Genomic DNA, 21,072 nt, shown 5'->3' with positions numbered 1-21,072 from the left:
TAGAACAAATAATATTTGTCTGGAACCACAAAACACTCCAAACAGCCAAAGCAATCTTGAGAAAAAAGAACAAAGATGGATGTATCACAACCCCAGATTTAAAGCTATACTACAAAGCTATAGTAATCAAAACAGTATGGTACTGGAACAAAAACAGACCCATAGATCAATGGAACAGAAAAGAAAACCCAGAAATAAACCCATAATTATACGGTCAATTAATCTACAACACAAAAGGCAAGAATATGCAACAGGGAAAAAGCAGTTTCCTCAGTCAATAATGTCTAAAACTAGACAGCTACATGAAAAAGGAATGAAACTAGACCACTTTTGGGGTGCCTGGATAGCGAAGTTGTTAAGCATACAACTCTTGATCCTAGCTCAGGACATGATTTCATGGTTCGTGAGATTGGGCTGAGATTGGGCTCAGTGCTGACAGCATGGAGCCTGTTTGGGATTCTCTCTCTCCCTTGCTCGCCCCTTCCCTGCTCATGCTCACACTCTCAAAATAAATAAATATTTGTTTTTAAAAAAGAAAGAAACTAGGCCATTTTCTTACCCCATATACATAAATAAAAATATACAAAAATAAACTCAAAAATATTAAAGACTTAAATGTAAGGCATGAAATTATAAAACTCCTGGAAAAAAAATATAGGCAGTAATCTCTGGATATCAACCTTAGCAACATATTTCTATATATGTCTCCCAGGAAAGTGAAACAAAAGCAAAAATACAGTTTTTGGATCATATCAAAATACGAAGGTAACAAAGGAAACCATTACCAAAATGAAGAGGCAACCTACTAAAATATAAAAGATATTTCCAAATGATATATCCAATAAGGGGTTAATATCCAAAATATATAAAGAAATCACACACCTCAACATCAAAAAACAAATAATCTGATTTAAAAACAGCAAAGAACCTGAAAAGATGTAAATGGATGCAGCCACTCTGCAAAACAGTATGGATGTTTCTCAAAAAATTATAAACAGAAATACCAATTATAATCTAGTAATTCAACTGCTGATTATTTAGCCAGAAAAAAATGAAATCACTAATTTGAAAACACATATGCACTCTTATGTTCATTGCAGCATTATTTACAATAGCTAAGATATGGAAGCAACCCAAATGTCCATTGAAAGATGAATGGATAAAGAAGATGTGGTATATATAAACAATGGAATATTATTCAGTCATTAAAAAAAACAACAACAATGAAATCTTGCTATTCATGACAACATGGGTAGACCTACAGGATATAATACTAAGTGAAATAAGTCAGACAGAGAAAGACAAATACTACATGATTTCATTCATATGAGGAATCTAAAATAAAAAATAAATGAACAAATAAACAAAAACATAAATAGACTCATAAATACAGAGAACAAAACTGAAAAAAAAGGAGGAGGGTCAAGTAGATGGGCAGAGTATAAGAAGCAGATTAAGAGGTATAAAATTCCATTTATAAAATAAGTCGTGGGGATGAAAACACAACATAGAGAATATAGTCAATAGTACTATAATAGCTTTCTATGGTGACAGATGGTAACTACACTTAACGTAGTGAGTACTGTGTAATATATAAAATTGTCCAATACCTATGTTATATATCTGAAACTAACATAGCATTGTATGTCAACTATACTTCAATAAAAAAAAAATACAACCCACCAAGACTTAATCAAGAAGAAATAAAATAAATGAATAGAGCAATTACTAGGAAGGAAATTGAATTAATATTTTTTTTAATGTCCCAATGAAGAAAAGCTCAGGACTAGAGGACCTCACTGGTGAATTTTACCAAATAGTTAAATAAGTAACACCAATTCTTCTCAAAATCTGCCAAAAAAAAAAAAAAATCAAAGATGTTGGAATACGCCCAAAGTCATTTTATGAAGCCAGCATTACCCTGATAGCAAAGCCAGAAAAAGATGCTATAAGAAAGAAAAGTACAGGCCAATATTCCCGATGAACATTAATGGAAAATTGTCAATAAAAGACTAGCAAACCAAATTCAGCAGCACATTAAAATATCATTCATCATGATCAAGTTATAGCTAGAACAACCAGACTGAAATCAATAAGGAAAAAGAAGACTTTTTATAAACCAGTTGACCTAACAGACATATACAGAACACTTAACAGTAGCATATACATTCTTCTAAAGGACACATTGAACAATTTGCAAAATAGACTACATGTTAGGCCACAAAACAAGGCTTAACAAATTTAAGAAGACAGAAACAATACCAAGTATGCTCTCTGACCACAATAAAATGAAACTATAAATCAATAGAAGGGAAACTGGAAAATCCACAAAAAATTCTCAAAACAAAGCTCAGGACTAAATGACTTCACTAGAGAATTCTACCAAACATTTAAAGAAAAATTAACGCTAATCCTCCTCAAGCTCTTTCTAAGAATTACAGAGGCAAGAAAACTTCCAAACTCATTCTGTGAGGTCAGCATTATCCCAATACTGAAGCCAGATAAAGACACTGCAAGGAAAGAAAAATAGAAACCAATATCTTTGGTGAATATTGAAGCAAAAATCACTAGTAAAATATCATCAAAATGGTATTCTTTCATCAAAATGAATTCAACAGCTAATAAAAGGATCATTCACTATTACCAAGTGGGGTTTATACCTAGAATGTAAGAATGGTTCAACACATCAAAAAATCAATGTAATACTACACATTAACAAAATGAAGGACAAAAAAACCCACATGATCATTTCAACTGATGCCAAAAATAGTGTCAAAATTCAGCACTATTTCATGACAAAAACACCCAACAAACTAATAATATAAGGAAAGTACTTCAACATAATAAAAGCCATATATGATCACAGCTAATATCACTCTCAACAGTGAAAGACTGACAGCTTTTTTTCTAATAACAGGAACAAATCAACCATGCACACCCTCACCACACTATTCAACATAGTATTAGAGGTCCTAACTATAGCAATCAGAGAAGTCAAAGAAAAAAAGGTATTCAAATTAGAAATAAATAAGTAAAATTATCTCTGTTCACCAATATGATTTTATACATAGAAAGCCCTATAGATTCTACCAAAAAAATTTTTTGTTAAAGCTAGGAAACAATTTCAGCAGTTACAGGATATAAAATCAGCACACAAAAATCAGTTGTTCCAATATACTACCATGACCAATCACAAAAAGGAATCAAGAAAATGTTCCCTTTTACTATAGCATCAAAAAGGAAGAGATACTTAATAACAGACTTAACCAATGAAGTGAAGTGTTTGCACAATGAAAACTAAAGACACTGGTAAAAGAAATCAAAGAATATAAAAACAAATGGAAAGATATCTCATGTTTGTGAGTTGGAAGACTTCATAGCGTTAAAATACCCAAATTAGCCAAAGCTATCTACAGATTCAATGCAATCCCTATCAAAATCCCAATGGCCTATTTTGAAGAAATAGAAAAAACATCTTAAAAGAGGAATGCCAGAATGTCTCACCTCCTAATTTCAAAGCATACTACAAAGCAAAAGTAACCAACACTATATGGTACTGGCATAAAGACATATATGTGGATCAATGGAATAGACTAGAGCACCCAAAAACAAAGCCCTGAGTATATGACCAAATGATTTTTAACATGGGTGCCAAGATACAGAGTGGAAAATGGGTCATGTCTTTCACAAATGTCACTGGAAAAACTGTATATCTACATGCAAAAGAATGAAGTTGGATCCTTACTTTAAATCATATATAAAAGTTAACTGAAATTAATTACAGATGTAAATGTAAGACCTAAAATTATAAAGCTCCTAGAAAAAAAGCACAGGAGAAATCTTCAGGACATTGGATTTGACAATGATTTCTTAGATCTCACACCAAAAGCAGAGGCAACAAAAGTAAAAATAAACAAATGGTATTACATTAAACTTAGCTTTTGTGCCTCAAAGAAAACAATCAACAGAGTGAAAGGCAACCTTCAGAATGGGAGAAAGCATTTGCAAACCACATATCTGATAAGAAGTTAGTATCTAGAATATATAAAGAATTCCTATAACTCAACAAAAAACAATTTTAAAATTATTTAATAGTGTAAATATTAATAATAGAAAACAGTATGGCAGTTCCTCATAGATTAACCATAGAATTAACATATGTTTTAACAATCCAGCTTCTGGATATATGCCAAAAAAAAAAAAAATCCAAAGCAAAGTCTCAAAGAGATATTTACACATTCATGTTCCCTCCAGCATTATTCACAATAGACTGAAGGTAGTAGAAACCCAAATGTCCATGAACAGAGGACTGGGTAAAAAAAATGTAGTATATACATGCAATGGAATACCACACAGCATTAAAAAGGAAAAATGTCCTGTCACATGCTACGACATGGATGAAACTTGAGGACATTATGCTAAGTATAATAAAGCAGTCAGAGAAGTTCAAATACTTTATGATTCCACTCATATGAATTATCTAAAGTAGTAAAAATCATAGCAACTGAATGTAGAAAGGTGTTCACCAAGGCCTGGGATGGGCAGAGGAAATTAGTCTTTAAAGGGCATAGAGTTTTGGTTTTCAGGATACAAAGGTTCTAGAGAGCTATTGAACAACAATGTGAATATACTCAATACTGCCAAACTGTATGTTTAAAAATAGTTAGGATAGTAAATTTAATGGCATATGCTTTTTACCACAATAAAAAAAAGAATAAAGAAAACTAGGATTCAATGCTAGATCTGACTCCAGATTATGTACTTGTAACTGCCAAATCTAGTTTACTATGAAACACAATAAACTCTGTACTTATTCACTTGAAAACAATTAGAGAAATGGGTAATTTCACACTGCTGGACTATTTCAAGAGCACCAGGGAACTTCCTTAGCAAACTCCTCACTGAACTTCACCAAGGCCACAGTCAATCCTCATACCTGCCACTGGTAACCACACAGCAATGGAAATTTTACTTAACTAACTAGCTGATACCTCTTAAGTGTATCCCTAATGCACTTTTAAATATTAATGAAGAATATTTTCTCTGTGAGGAAACTGCCTAAAAAGGAATCCTGTAAAAAGAAAAGAAAGAAAGCCCACAGTTTTTAAGATAGCTGTATCAATAAAAGACTACCAGATTAGTTAAAAAGATTTGAGATTAATATAAATCCAAAAAGGTCTCTGGGCTCCCAACCAAATAAATGGTCATTGGTTTAAGCCACTAAATTTTGGAGTGATTTTCTATGCAGTAATAGATAACTTATGTTTATCTTGAAGTCTACTTTGTCTGATATTAATCTAGTTAAAACAAGTTTTTAGAATTTTCATTTTTATTATATACTTTTGAAGTCTTTTACTTTCATTTTGTACCATATTTTACATATGTCAGTTTTAGATAGAAAATGTGCATTCAGGTGTCTTGCATGATAATATTTGTCTTTCTTTTAATTAATCTTTACCTTTGGTTTTTAATTACAGTACTTAGTCCCTCTACACCTAATATAATTACTTATATATTTGAGTTGAAATTTATCTTAATCTTAGCTTTTACATTTATTTGTCCCACATTTATGAAACAAATGTTTAAGATACAATGGTTTTCTTTCCTTTTATTCACTTCTTTGTGTTGATTATGCTTAAAATTCTGTTTTCCTACTTCTAATTGCTTTGTAATCTTGTAGGAATAGGATTTTGGAATATGTGTTGGCTTTGTACTAGATCATCCTAGTTATACTAAAAAAACAAAAAACAAACAAGCAAACAAAAAAACCCTCCACTCTTTATTGAGCCAATGCACTTCAATATTTGTAACCTCTGCCAATACTTAGCTCAGCTCTCCTGCCTCATATCCACCTCTTCTGGAATCAACAGACTCCCTTACGGAACAAAATATTTTTATAACTTAAAATGTTAATATTTGAACGCTTTCTGGATTTAAATCTATTATTTTGTTTCGTTTTGCTAACCCTTATTTATGATGGCTCATTTTCTTACGAATTTTGAGCTCATATATGGCTGATCTGTGGGAATCCTGTTTGAAGTTGCATTCCCACAGAGAGAAATACTATTTGACTCCAGCAGGTAGCCTCAGATCTTACCAACCTGGAAAAAAATGTAACCTCATAGTTTAGAATCTCCTAACCACCTAAGTTGTGTAAATTAAAAACCTAAACTCAAAGATCAGAAGCATAATCCTCAATACGAAAATTTGTTCATTTGTTTTTTCCATCATTTCATTTACCTAAAATTGAGAATAGCACAGATAAGTTGTTTTCTCCCTTTGCTTGGAAGAAGTAGCATATTTGTTTTGTAGTCTATCCTTTCTATTAGGCTGAAGCAGTTAAGTACTATTGGATGTGAGGGTTGAGGGTTTCACCAAGGATGTAGTTCTTTTGAAAAAGAAAAGAAAAATAGACTGACAAGCTTTTAAAAAAATGAAAAACGGGGTGCCTGCGTGGCTCAGTTGGTTGAGTGTCTGACTTCCGCTCAAGTCGTAATCTCACAGTTCATAAATTCGAGCCCCACTTTGGACTCTGTGCTGACAGCTCCGAGCCTGGAGCCTGGAGCCTGGAGCCTGGAGCCTGGAGCCTGGAGCCTGCTTTGGATTCTGTGTCTCCCTCTCTCTGCCCCTTCCCCGCTCATGCTCTGTCTCTCTCTGTCTCTCAAAGATGAATAAACGTTTAAAAAAAAAAGAAAAAGAAAAATGCTTTACTTTACAAAAGTAATTAGAGATCCTATTTATAAAATAAATGAACTAACAAATGTGGTTTATGCACAATTTTTAAGAAGTTATTAACTGCAAAAGCAAAAACAAACATTTATCAACAAGTGGTTTTAAAATTTTTATTATGTCATTAAAATCAAGTTAAAGACAAAGGTTAAATCATTTAAAAATAACAGTACATAAAAAATGACCTACCAGATTTTTATCCACAACAATATATATTTCAAGATATTGAGGGTATAACTTGAAAAATTCAGTTCTCTGTAAAACACACAACATGAGTGCTGAGAAATTTCCAAAAATTTACCTTCTGTTGATAAAGTGAGAGACTGATTATATAACAAAGCTGTTTTCAAATACAAAATTTAGATACTATTCAGAAAATTCCAGGTCCAAAAAGTGCCTTTGGTTAATAAGAATTTTCAATGAGATCCCACGCTATACAAGAATCCAGGTATCTTTTGATTTTAGCAATAGCTGAAATTGGAAATCTTAAGTTTACAACATAAATCTTTTCTTTCTTGCCTTGTGATAATGTTCATAGTAGTCTTCCACATAGGCAGATTTTCTGCTACCAATTATTAGGAAACTACTTTTGGCAAACAATAAAGTTTAGAAAAACATTACTAAAGGTTATAATCAATGGCAGTTCACTAGAGCCAGGAATGTTATTTATGATGGTATAGCAGTTTACAGGCCTTTGTGGAAGAATTCATCACTTTGCTTTACATGTACCTTATGTAGGCCACAATAGTATTCATTCATGAACGCTCATGAAACAAAGACTTAACTTAGAAATCCAGATCACGTAATATTTTAACCTAATTTGTCAGCCTAATTGAGAAAAAGGAACCATTTACATTAATCATCCAAATGTCCACATGTGAAATTAATTTTTTTTGGTGTCTTAACTCCTATGTTCACATTTGTTTCCCAGATTAATTACCTAAGTTTTCACTATACTTTGATCTACTAACAAGCTTAACAAAGAACTTTACCCATTTTAAAAGTCATGGAGGGACTTCATGAAAAAGTAAAATAACCTTAAGATCTGTAAGTCATTAAATTTTGCTCTGAGAGTATTTTTCATTTCACAAAGTTTTAACAAATAAGTTAAAATTAAAAAGTCAACACTTACTTCTGAACTCCTCCTGATGTGATAATATAAGTTATTATAGCTATAAGTCTTATTTTCTCCTAAAAGAGGAATATTAGTGTTATCATTTTTTTCTTCATAAATCATGTGCACGAATCCTGATACGGCCTCCATTGGTTCAATTCCATATGAGATGTTTTTAAGCTGCAATGTTCCCCTGAGTATTAAAATCATCAAAACAAAGTCCGAAATTATTCTAACAAAACTATAATATTCTAATGTGGAATTTTGGCCAAATGCATTTTTTTTTTACATTTAAAGTCACCTTGGTTTCTCCACTTTACCTCTTTATGCATTGAAGTGTTAAACTCAGAACTAGGCCAGTAATACCACAGGATGCCTATTGCTTTATATGACAAATATTCTAAGAGAAATATCCTGATCATCTAAAGAAAGCATATTAGTGGCATAGATCCATGTGATTGAACAGATTAGGATTCCTTCCTAGGGTATAGATTTTCTAAGCCAAACTGTCAGATCTTCAGGCACTCTCTTCCTTAGTCTTAAGTCCTTTCTTCTTTTTGAGACATCTAATCTTTCCTGACACTTAATGCCATAAGTCATTTTTTTGTGGGGGGCTTAACTGAAGGTATTACCTGCCTAAAAATGGCTAGAAGTAGAGCCAAAATATCTATCAGATCTAGGCATTCTACAGTTGTGAACCATTCTAGGAGATTAATAAATCAGTAAAAACATTAAAAATCTGGAAAAACTAAAGAAGTATGGAGAGACCAACCAACCCTCCCTACACTCAAGACTGCTCAAAGCGTCAAGCAGTCAGAATCAACAAGTAGCCCTCCATCAGGGACAAATGTTTCCAAGGTGACCAATTCTATTTTATCAGTAATTCTGGTTCATTCCTTAGGGAACTGAAATAACAAAGGTGAATATAAAACTAGAAAAGATAAATAGAGAATCAACTCATAGACTAGCAGGATCTAATACCAGCAAATAGAATATCTTTAAAAAGACTACAACCTGAGTCCTGAACAAGTGTTGAGTGACACAAGAGAATTTGGAAAACCTGCAACATATCCTTGATAATTGCAATCCATCTGAAAAGAATATACAAAAACAAACAGATAACTTATTTTTAAAATGGATATCCTAGATGTGTCATTTATTTCTATTACTTTATCAATATTGGAACTTCAAACTGAATGGGCAATTACCCAATAAACTTGTGCCACGTAGAAGTAAGATGTAGTCCAGATTATTAAATGTCAGTGAATGTGTAAATTTCAGGATATTTACATTTTTTACTTTCTTAAAATGTTTACTTATTGAGAGACAGAGAGAGAGAGAGGAAGAGGAAGATAGAGAGCAGGGAAGGGGGGAAGGGAAGGGTGTAGAGAGAGAGGGAGAGAAAGAATCTCAAGTGGGCTCCATGCCATCAGCTCAGAGCTCAACACAGGGCTTGAACCCACAAACCACAAGCTTACAACCTGGACTGAGATCACGACCTGGGCCGAAATCAAGAGTCAGACACTTAGGGTGCCTGGATAGGTCAGTCAGCTAAGCATCCGACGGGCTCAAGTCATGATCTCACAGTTCGTGAGTTCAAGTCCCACATCAGGCTTTCTGCTGTCAGCACAGGCCCCTCTTTGGATCCTCTGTTCCCCTCTCTGTCTCTCTCTCTGTCTCTCTGTCTCTGTCTCTCTCTCTCTCTCTCAAAAATAAACATTAAAAAAAGTGGAGACATACACTTAACCAACTGGGCCACCCCGGTGCCACTGAAATTAACATTTTTAAAGATAATCTAGAGAAAGAAATCTGTAAGAAAAAGCTGTTTTACCTGAGCTGACAAAGGCTTAGAATATTGGATGTCATCTTTGTCATAAAAGTAAACAACAGAAACCGAAGATAAAAATGATCTAGAATAAAATCACAAAACATGTTCAATCTGTCAAACAGAAAACATGAAACATAAAAAATTATTCTTCATAGTACAAATTTTCCTTTTACTGAACAATTATAGTGCCAGTTACCTTTGCATATCCTCTTGTCCAAATACTTCTCTGTTGTTTACAATAAATCAAGTGCTGAGGGAAGCATTTAACTCTGGTGACATATAACACTAAAATGCATCCTAATGAACAATCCAAACAGCTAGAGATAGCAAACGGTGTAAATAACATAGGTCCCAATTTCTGGCATAGAACTTTAAATTTTTTTTAACACTTATTTATTTTTGAGAGACAGAACACAAGTGGAGGAGAGGCAGAGAGGGAGACACAAAATCCAAAGCAGGCTCCAGGCTCTGAGCTGCCAGCACAGAGCCCAATGTTGGGCTCAAACCCATGAACTGCGAGATCATGACCTGAACTGAAATCAGACGCTTAACCGACTGAGCCACTCACGGGCCCCTCCAGCATAGAACTTTAAAATCTTTGTCTTTATTACTCACGGATTCCAGATTTTAAACCTGAATCTTAAAATTAAAAACTAGGTTTAGGACAGAATTTAAAAAATATTTTCTTAGCATTACTACAAATTCATATTCACTAAGCTTAGCTAAGTACCAAGTTCTCAAAAACCTTTGTCATAATTTTCCTTCATTATCCTCAGTAACAATTCAGAAACTTGACCCCACTCCTGCCAATCATCTCACATAATCTCCACATCATTTCAGTTTCAGATCACCTATATCTACCCTCATTCCTCATCTTTTTTTCCAGAGGATGACTACTTCTTTTGTTCAAGGCACACTCTTAACACTTGTGCTATGAATCCCATTCTATGCCATATATTGAAGATACATAATTTTTCAATCCTATAATTTCAAACTATTCCTCTCTACTATTTTTTTAACTTAATGCTATTAAAAAGTTCATTATCAAAGTATTATCTTCATAAATAATTCTCCCATGACCTGTGTCCTACTTTATTCTTTATACATTTTCAATTCTCCAAATATACTCTCATAAGAGTAGTCTACAAATAATTTCTCCACTGTGTCCATTCTTAGTCACCCTGAAACGGCTCTGGAAAAGATTCATAGCTGCCAGAATGTCAGATCCAAAAGGTAATTTTAAAATCAACATTGCCCTGCTCTCTAGCATCATTCTGAAAACTGTGATCACTCAATATAATCACTTAATTTACATCACAAATTACTCTTCTGCTTCTCTTCCTACCTCCCTGACACTTCCAGCTTGATCTTCCATGTTGGCTGCTCTTTTTTGTTCTACCTATCTCAGAAATATTGATCTTTACCAAGATTTAGTCTTTAGTCACTAGTCTATTCATAAGCACTCTATAAATTCTCACTTTTTATTTTATAGCCAAACTATTGGTTACTGCTAAACCTATATCCTCATTGCCAATCTCTTCTCATATATTCAAATTCTTATATTCATATTCCTAGTGGAGAAAATCCACTTGGATATCTCGTAGGCATTCCAAATCAAACTCACCCCCCTCCCCCATATATATATCTCACTTATTCCTCACTTAATTAACTATAGACTACCCATTTTCTCAAGCAACAACTAAATTATCCAAGATACTTCACTTTTTCCCAATCACTCTAACAAATCCATCTTCAAGGTCTATTGAGTTTTTCTTTCCAGTGCTATGAACAATACCATTGTTTAAGCCACCATCATCATTCACCTAAATTATTATATAACCACAGAATTACACACCTTACCTCTACTTCTGCTTTCTCAAAAACAGCCTAAACTAAATGGGACTATAATGTACTTGCTTAAAAACATTTTTGGCTTCTAATATCCTTAGCATGGCTTTATAGATCTACAACCTGACTCCTGCCTACCTTTCCAAAATGTTTTACTTCTATCCTCCAGAAATATGTCCTTTAGTAATCCATGTGGACTTTCTGCACACCACTGAATCCACTCTGTCTCATACCTCCATGTTTTGCACATGATTTCCTCTAAACAGAATGTCCTCCTACACTACCTCATTTCTTTACAGAACTCACAAGGTATCTTCCTTCAAGAGATAAGTCATCTCTTACTTCCTTCCAAAAACCTTCATTGATTTCCAAAGAATACTATTTACACATTTATTACAATACTATGTTATAGCAAAATTCTCCCTTTCTCCATTATTTCATCTGAATATATAAGAATTCTTTAATTGCAGATCATGTTTTATTACCTTTAGTATGCCTATGATTTTACCCAATAATCAATATGCAGTAAGTATCACATATATATAGGTATCAAATATACATCTTAATTGAAATTATTCTATTCATACCTATTTTTAAAAATCAAGAAACCAGAGAATTAAAATTTGAAAGGATAAAATTTTTACTTACTGCTTTCTGAGATGGACAAAATACGGTTTTCCTTTTATTGTAATGATATAAGCAATCTGTAACATGAGTATCCAAAAAAAATCAGTGAAAATACTTGTAAATAACATATGCTAAATAATTTCTTTTCTGAGTTATGTTTTAAAAATATTGACAAAATTAATAATAAGATATAACCATTACATATGTTTCCCTTCCCATGTGACTATTTGAAGCCTCGGAATTCTAAATGGAGAACTAGGTAGTAGTCGCTGTCTATTATTCACCCTAACTAACATTTCTGATGGATAATCTTGCCTAATGACTATTACCTTTTGGATTAGACACATACCACCCTTCACCATGCCCAAGGCAAATGCCAAAGACGCTCACCTCACTTGAAAGAATCTGTTGCTTGTTTACTCCCAGACCTCCTAAAAAGTATATTGTTGTGCTCAATGGAATAAATACTCCAGAAGATAGCAGTACAGGAAATGCACTACACCTCCAGCACTATAACATAATAAGTACCACTGCACTTTGCTTTCCACACATAAGCAGTGAAACTCCTCTGGAATAGAATGTGAGAGAGGATAGAGGGGAAGCAGAGACATGTCTAGAAAACCCTCCAGAAGATAACAGAAAATATAAGAGTCATTAAGTCATTTATTTAGCTACTTTTTAAAGATAATTTTAACAAGAGAAATAGCCTCTTAAAAGTTTTCAGTGCCTTAACTTTGTATTCTAGCAGAACAAGATTCTTTGCAACAGATAAATGTTCTGAAAGAGTCATCTTAATGGCACTCTAGAAATAAGTATAAGTGGAATCTGGTGAGGATCTTGAGAATTGTGCCCTCCAAAAATACCTTGTTACTAAACAAATATAATAAAAAATAAATGGAATAAGACAGCATCAATAAATTTTTAAATCCACACAGCTTACAAAACAAAACAGGTAGAATTTAAATAACAGGAAATGTACAAAACTGACAGGAAGAGAAAAAAAAATCCAAAAAGACATTATCTAGAGCTTCTAAAACTTTTCATACACAATATCCAAATGGTTGGGTTGAATTGTGTCTCCTTCCTTCCAACGTTATATGTGAATTCATAATCCCAAGACCTCAAAACATAACCTTATTTGAGATAGGGTCCTTACAGAAGTAATAAAGTTAGGTCATTAAGGTAGGCATTAACCAATCTGACTGATACCTTTATACAAAGGAGAAATTTAGGGGCACCTAGGTGGCTCAGTTGGTTGAGCATCTGACTGATTTTGGCTTAGGTCATGACGCCAGGGTTATAGGATCAAACTCCACATAGGGCTCCTCTGCATGACCATGGAGCCTACTTAAGATTCTCATTCTCTCTCTCTCTCTCTCTCTCTCTGTCCCTCTCCCACTTGTGTGCAGGTGCATGGCATGCTTTCTCTCTCTCTAAAATAAATAAATAAACAAACAAAAACACAAAGGGGAAGTTTAGACACAGACATACACAAAGGGGAATGCCTATGAAAATTCAGAAAAAGATTCCATCTATAAGCCAAGAAGAGAGACCTGGAGCAGATTCTCCCTAAGAGTCTTCAGAAAGAATCAACCCTGCCAACAACTTGATCTTGGACTTCTAGTCTCCTTTGTTGAACTGTGAAACAATACATTGTTGTTGTATAAGGCACATGGTTTGTGTTACCTTGTTATGCAAGCCCTAGCAAACTATTACACCAACTTTCAATAAAAAATTGTACGAAATGCAAAAGAACAGGATAAAATTACCAAAATCAGCAAAAAAGAAAACAAATAGATAATTATAACAAAGCTACAGGTAGTATGTATAATAACCATGACTAAAATGAGAAAAATATGGAGATTTTCAGAAGAGTAAAATATCTAATAAACAAACTGAAATTCTAGAGCAGAAAAAAATGTAATACCTTCTATTAAAAAGTCAATAAAAGGGGTTTGAGAGAAGATCAGACAGAGCAGAAGACAGGATTGGTGAACAGGAATATAATAGGTCAGTGGAAAATATTCAGATTGACAAAGTGAAATTAATACCAAAACAAAAATAAGAGAAGTGTGACCCATTAAAAATGTCTAACATTCATGTAATTTTGCAAACAGGAGAAAGATATAGAGACTATGAAAGAAATATTAATTAAATATCAATAATTTATGCCTGGGGCACCTGGGTGGCTCAGCTGGCTAAGCATCCAACTCTTGATTTTGGCTCAAGTAGTGATCCCAGAGTTGTGAGATTGAGTCCTGCATCGGACTCAATGCTGGGCATGAAGCTTGCTTAAGATTCTCTCTCCCTCTCCCTTTGCTCCACCCCCACTGGCTCCTGCACTCACGCTGTATAAATAAATAAATAAATAAATAAATAAATAAAATCCATTAAAAAAAAAGAAATAATATCTGAGATTTTCCAAAGCTTATGAAAGATGTCCACTCACACTCTCAAATGCTCTATTAATCCAAAATAGAATGAATACCAAGAAAACAAACCTAGGCATATCATACTCTAACAGCTAAAACAAAAAGACAAAAAAACATATATTTAAACAGCAACAAGAACGAAAGGGTGCATTACTCTCAAAAGGCTTTTAAATAAAGTATGCATACTCCCACAGAAACAATGGATACCAGAAGACAATGGAATGGTATCTTTAAAGTGAAGAAAGACAATGATATCCAACCAAGAGTTTATATCCAGCAAAAATATCCAGCAGATGCACAGCGAAATAAACACATTTCCTCACAAGAGGAAATGACATAATTCACTGACAGCAAACCTACACTAAAAGAAACACTAAAAATAGTGTGTTTCTTTTTTAATGGAAAGTAAGTTGCTCCAAGATAGAATGATGAAAATGTATGACAATGAAAACCACAGGAAAAATAAGTATGTCAGTAAATTTAAGTGAATATCATTTGTTTTAAACAGTGATAGTAAATGCTATTCTCATTAAAAAAAAAACATAGTTGTAAGATATATGACAATGGCATAAATGACAAAAAGAACATAAATGGAGTAAAGTTTCAAGGTCCTTGAGCTTTTCAGGGAGTGGCAAAAATACAAATTTAATGTAGCAGGTAAAAAATTAAAGACGCATGTTATAATCACAAGGTTAACCATTAAAAGAATAAAAAAGAATACATCACTAATAGCCTAAAAAGATAAATTAGAATAATAATCACATCATGGATTATAAAAACAGAGGAAAGGGAAAATTAAGAAAGACCAAATGAATTTTAAAAATAATAATTACACACTTTTATATAAAAGAGAAGCATTTTAAATACAAAACACTGAAAATAAAAGGATTAAAAGTTATACCATGCAAACAATACCCAAAAGAAAGATAACTATACTAATAGCAAGCAATATATAATGTAATTCCAAATGAATTACAAGAAATAAAGGGGGACACTTTATAATGATAAAAGCATCAATTAAAAAAAATGTTACAGTCTTAAACATTTTATGTACTTAATATTATATCTCCAAAATATATAAAATAGAAATTGATGGAACTAAAATAAATTATATACAATTCAAAAGCCTATGTGGAGATTTTATAATTCTATCAGTTATAGAAAGGACCCAAGAGAACTACCAGTAAAGCCATAAAGATTTGGACAGCACAATCAACTAAATTTATCTGACGTATATACAATACTACATCCAATCACTGAAAAAGAAATATTCAAATGCACATATAACATCTTTCAAAATAGGTCATATGAAGAATAATAAAACAAATCTCATCAAATTTTGATAATCTAGCTTGTATTCATTGACAACCAACAATTAGAAAATTAACATAAAGAAACACCATTTGTCACAGTATTAAAATATGTCGAAAAACACTGAGAATAAATTTAAGAAAAGGTTTTCAAGACATCAAAAATAAAAACTTCTAAGCCTTACCGAAAGAAAAACTAAAATATATGGAAAGATACACCATGTACATGAATTGGAAGACTCAATATTGTTTAATTTCCCCTAATTTGATCTATAGATTCAATGAAAACTCAATAAAATCATAGCAGGTCATTTGTGGATATAAACAAATTGAGCTTAGAATCGTCAAGACAAGAATATGAAAAAAATAAAAAGTTAGGAGTGCCCACACCAATTTATATTAACTTATAAAGCTACAGTAATTAGGGTAGTGAAATATGGGCCAGAGTTTTGAAAAACAGTCCAATGGCACAGAATAGAGAATCCAGAGAGAGCCATAAATATATACTTATCTGACCTTCAGTAAAAACTGAAGGTGGCCACTATAATATGGTGAGGAAAAATGGTCTTCCGTACATGCTGCTTGGTGAATTCAGTATCCATATGGAAAAAAACAATGAACTTTGACTTCTCTATCTCATGATAGAAAAAAAAAAATCCAGATAGATCACAGACTAAATGGTAAAAGGAATATAAAGCTTTCACACAAAAGCACAGGAATATATTGTATAACCCTACAGTAGACAAAAATTTCTTAAATTAAACGCAAATAGCAATAAGAAGGAAATAAAGGATGAATAAATTGAGATTAATTGGTTAAGTTTTGAGACAATGGAGAAGACAAGCCACAGACTGGGAGAGAATATTTGTAAAATACACATCTGATAAGGGACTGTTATCCAAAATATAGAAAGAACGCTTACAATTCAACAAAAAGAAAATGAACAATCTCATTAAAAAATGGGCAAAAGAGGGGCCCCTGAGTGGCTCAGTTGGTTAAGCATCCAACTTCAGCTCAGGTTATGATCTTGTGGTTCGTGAGTTCGAGACCCACATCAAGCTCTGTGCTGACAGCTTGGAGCCTGGAGCCTACTTTGGATTCTGTGTCTCCCTCTCTCTCTGCCTCTCTCTCTGTCTCTCAAAAATAAATAAACGTTAAAAAAATTTTTTTAAATGGGCAAAAGAACTGAACCCAGTCATACCATAACTGAACCTTACCAAAGAAGATATACAAATGGCAGAAAAGCAAATGAAAAGATATTCACATCATAAGTTATTAGTGAATCGTAAATTAAAATGAGATTTACTACTACACACCTATTACAATAGCCAAAATCCAGAATCCTGACAACACCAAATATTGGCAAGGATGTGGAGCAATAAGAACTCCCTTTCATTGCAGGCAGGCAGGAATACAAAATGGTACAACCACTTTGGAAGAAGTTTGGCAGTTTCCCACAAAATTAAATGTACTCTTAGCATATGATCCAGCAAACACATTCTTTGGTGTTTATCCAAAGGAGCTGAAAACTTATGTGCACACAAAAACCTACACATGGATGTTTGTAGCAGCTTTATTCATAATTGCCAAAACTTGTAAGCAAACAAGATGTTATCAGTAAGTGAATGGATAAACTGTGGTACATCCTGACAATTCAATATTATTCAGCATTAAAAAGAAATGAGCTATCAAGCCATGAAAAGACATGGAGGAAACTTAAGTGAATGTTACTAAGTGGAAGAAGACAATATGGAAAGGCTATTTATTATATGATTCCAACTATAGAACATTCTGGAAAAGGGAAAACTAAGGAGATAGTGAAAAGATCAGTGATTGTCAGGGGTTAAGGGGATGGGAAGGATGCCAAGGCTGTTTTCAGCTCAAAGACACTGCCAACGGTTCCTTTGCCACAAGGTCCCCATAGGCAGTTCATATCATGGCAATTTGTGTGTTCTCTGAGGTCAGGTGGAGAAATACTCCAGAAAGCTGTAATAGAGTCTTGTGAAACAGAAACTAATCAATGCAATGATTACTCCATCAAATATACAGGTCTCACTGATCTGCAAGAGAACAGAATTGTACAGTGTGTACATCAAGGAGTGAGACTCTTGAGGGCCATCTAAGAATTCTAATACAATTGAATACAAATGTATATATAGATGTAAAGAAATATATCAAGTACACAGGCATGGTTATCATCAGATGGAAGAGGGAATGGGAATGGGGGCTATAGGAATAAGAGAATGTATAACAATTAAGGGGCTTGATAGGACCATTAATCACAGCACGCTATGAAATCGGAGTATATATCTGCACTTGAGGTCCAAAAAATTCCTCTATATAGTATTTCCAGAAACACTACATTTGAATCAAATTAATCACAGAAATTGACCTACAAATCCCTCTTAATAACATATTACATCATTGCTGGAATGAATTGGATGACATTCTGTAGCATGTTAATAATTCTTCCTAACTAAGCAAAAATTAATGAATTTCCCACTTTCACTGTTTTATATGGGGGGCACTGGAGGGGAGGCTGTGAGGATCTCAAAGATATTCTGGGCCATATTTTATATGTGGACATGTCTTCTTTAGTTTGCTCTATTAGCAAAACTTTCAGTTGCAGGAAGAATGACAAAGATTTTTTATGTTGTTCACTTTGTTCTTGTGGAAGGAATTACACATACCACCATCATTCACAAAATTCATTTAACATAGAACTAGGGGTCTGGTGGTTATGGTGGGGAAAAAAAGTATGCAAACATTATTATGTAAATAAACCAAGCAATATGAAAACACTATACCACCCCTATAAGATACTAGGACACAGACTTGAAGAATATTAATAAAAATAAGTTCCAAGGGGTTGTAAAGAGCAGCTTCCATTGGCATAAATTTGGTGTGCTAGAAAATATCCTGAGACTCCACCTTACTGTTCCAAATTCCTCTCAAATAGCCTTGACTCAGTCAATTCATGCTTCAGGAGGAATCATTACTACAGCAACATTTGTTATTGATATATGTTTCTAGGGAAAAATGTTTGTATCATGATACTTTTTTGCCCAGAAACCAAAGAAGAAAAAAGGAAAAGCATTTAGTAGGACTTCTTTCTTTGACCAGTAAACTAAGTAGGCCTTTTTGTGTGTGTGTAATTTATGGTAATGAGTGTTCTCTTTGATCAAATCATGTGAAGATTTGGAACAGGCCTAGGCTGCCTTTAATTCCTCTACCTAACTCAAAGAAGTCATTTGAGACACTAAGAAATACGTAAAAAAAAAAAAAATTCATTCCTAAACAGACCCTGGGATGTGTTTAGGGTTGCCAGGCATCCTGTATGTATAGACATGTCCTGAGTTTAATGATTTTTACCCTGTGCCCTGTATTGAGTTTGTCAGAACACCCGAAATATTCTGTATTCATCTTTTTTCAGTACATTACAAAACTGTGCTAGTCAAAGCTCTTTTCCACCAGAGTAACTGTGCTTAAATAATTTAAATGGCAACTTGAGCTAAAAATCATACCTTCAGAAATAAAGACCGATATTATCCCTCAACTCTCCCTATAGGTTTGTCTGAGGGAAATCCAAAATGAGAGACGGAGAATTAAAAGTACTTATTTTGGGGGCGCCTGGGTGGCGCAGTCGGTTAAGCGTCCGACTTCAGCCAGGTCACGATCTCGCGGTCCGTGAGTTCGAGCCCCGCGTCAGGCTCTGGACTGATGGCTCGGAGCCTGGAGCCTGTTTCCGATTCTGTGTCTCCCTCTCTCTCTGCCCCTCCCCCGTTCATGCTCTGTCTCTCTCTGTCCCAAAAATAAATAAAAAACGTTGAAAAAAAAATTAAAAAAAAAAAAAAAAGTACTTATTTTGGGGGGCACCTGGGTGGCTCAGTCAGTTGGGCGTCTGACTTTGACTCGGGTCATGATCTCTTGGTTCATGAGTTCGAGCCCCGCATCAGGCTCTGTGCTGACAGCTCGGAGCCTGGAGCCTGTTTCAGATACTCTGACTCCCTCTCTCTCTGCCTCTTCCCTGCTCATGCTGTCTCTCTTTCTCTCTCAAAAGTAAATAAAGATTTTTTTAAAACAATTTTAAGTACTTATTTTTCATACTCATGAAAGGGAAAGGCTCTTCTTTGGCCAAAGTCCCAAGTCATGAACAAGTAACTACAATTAGAGAGAACTTCTGGTCAGAGACACAATCAGAAGCACACAATCAGCCAGTCACCAACAGCCACACTCAAATAACTAGCTTCTGAAGGTTAACAAAGCAGTAACAGCCCCAGCTTCTAGATAAGTTTAAGTGCCTCACTCCACTGAGGAGGATTCTGAAAGTGAGATGGTCAACAAGCAGCCTTACTCCGACAACCACTAACACAGTTGAAAACATGTCAATACCTAAGCACTCTCCCTTCTGAAATCTCACTAATCTCTGAACACCAGGCTTCCTAAAACCTTATGTAAGATTAGCTCTGGGTTTCTGCAGGAAGACTGTGTTTACTACAACAGGCTAACTGGAAGTTCATTATTTTTTTGAATCACATATCTAGTTGAACTTACTGTTTATTTTCCAACTTTGCAACCCTTTCAATGGTTCAACTTGTTCATGATTAGTTGAGTCTGGACTTGTACAGATGCACTGACCCAGCTGCAACATGATCAAATTCAGTATTTTCGATTCCTTTTGAAATATTTTGGACTATTGTCTATTTCTTGTGTACATTTAAATTCCAAATGCCAAAATTCTAAACAGTTTTATCAACCGAGGAAAAAGTCCTTTTGAAGCTCTTTGTACAGTATGCAATTGTTCTTTTACATAAAAATGGTGGGAAGTCAAATATAAGGCAACATATATTAACAACTAAACAAAAGAGATGAGTCATTTCTTCATACAGTACCAAAAAAAGGTGATACAACATTTTTTTTGGATTGAAAAAAATTTAGAAGATCTAAGAATTTCAATAGACACTGCAATGTTTTTTCACATAGCATATCACCAGTCTTTCTACTTAAATGACTATTTGAATGTACAACTGACAGAAGTATTTTCTGATTCTAAAATTGCAAGCAAAATTTCAGGTGTCCAATTGAAATCCACTGCAATAATTAAAGAATGCAATGGCTCTCTTTGCAACTACAGAAATCATCATAGATCTTAGGTCTACACATGTCAATTTTTAGGGAACACCA

At 33.9% G+C, this 21,072-nt stretch overlaps 1 protein-coding gene across 8 annotated transcripts in view; it reads right to left on the bottom strand.

The window, feature by feature from the left end:
• Nucleotides 1-21,072, bottom strand: part of LOC125923825 (disintegrin and metalloproteinase domain-containing protein 5-like) — a 131,505-nt gene that overhangs the window by 102,962 nt on the left and 7,471 nt on the right. For 3 of the 8 annotated variants that reach the window (XM_049632427.1, XM_049632429.1, XM_049632428.1), the window contains exons 3-7: nt 12,168-12,223; nt 9,675-9,753; nt 8,858-8,934; nt 7,862-8,036; nt 6,919-6,984 (exon numbers count right to left, since the gene is read on the bottom strand). The exons of 1 other annotated variant lie outside the window; for it this stretch is intronic. In XM_049632427.1, coding sequence (XP_049488384.1) covers nt 6,919-6,984; nt 7,862-8,036; nt 8,858-8,934; nt 9,675-9,753; nt 12,168-12,223 — 453 coding nt within the window. Of the gene's footprint in view, nt 1-6,918; nt 6,985-7,861; nt 8,037-8,857; nt 8,935-9,674; nt 9,754-12,167; nt 12,224-21,072 lie in introns of those variants that run through there. 4 more of the 8 variants (XM_049632430.1, XM_049632431.1, XM_049632434.1 and 1 more) reach the window with 4 other exon arrangements.

This window comes from Panthera uncia, chromosome B1 (assembly GCF_023721935.1).
Source record: "Panthera uncia isolate 11264 chromosome B1, Puncia_PCG_1.0, whole genome shotgun sequence".
Lineage (NCBI taxonomy): Eukaryota > Metazoa > Chordata > Mammalia > Carnivora > Felidae > Panthera > Panthera uncia.
Note: the sequence above shows the minus strand (reverse complement) of the source record. Positions and strands in the feature narration are given on the sequence as shown.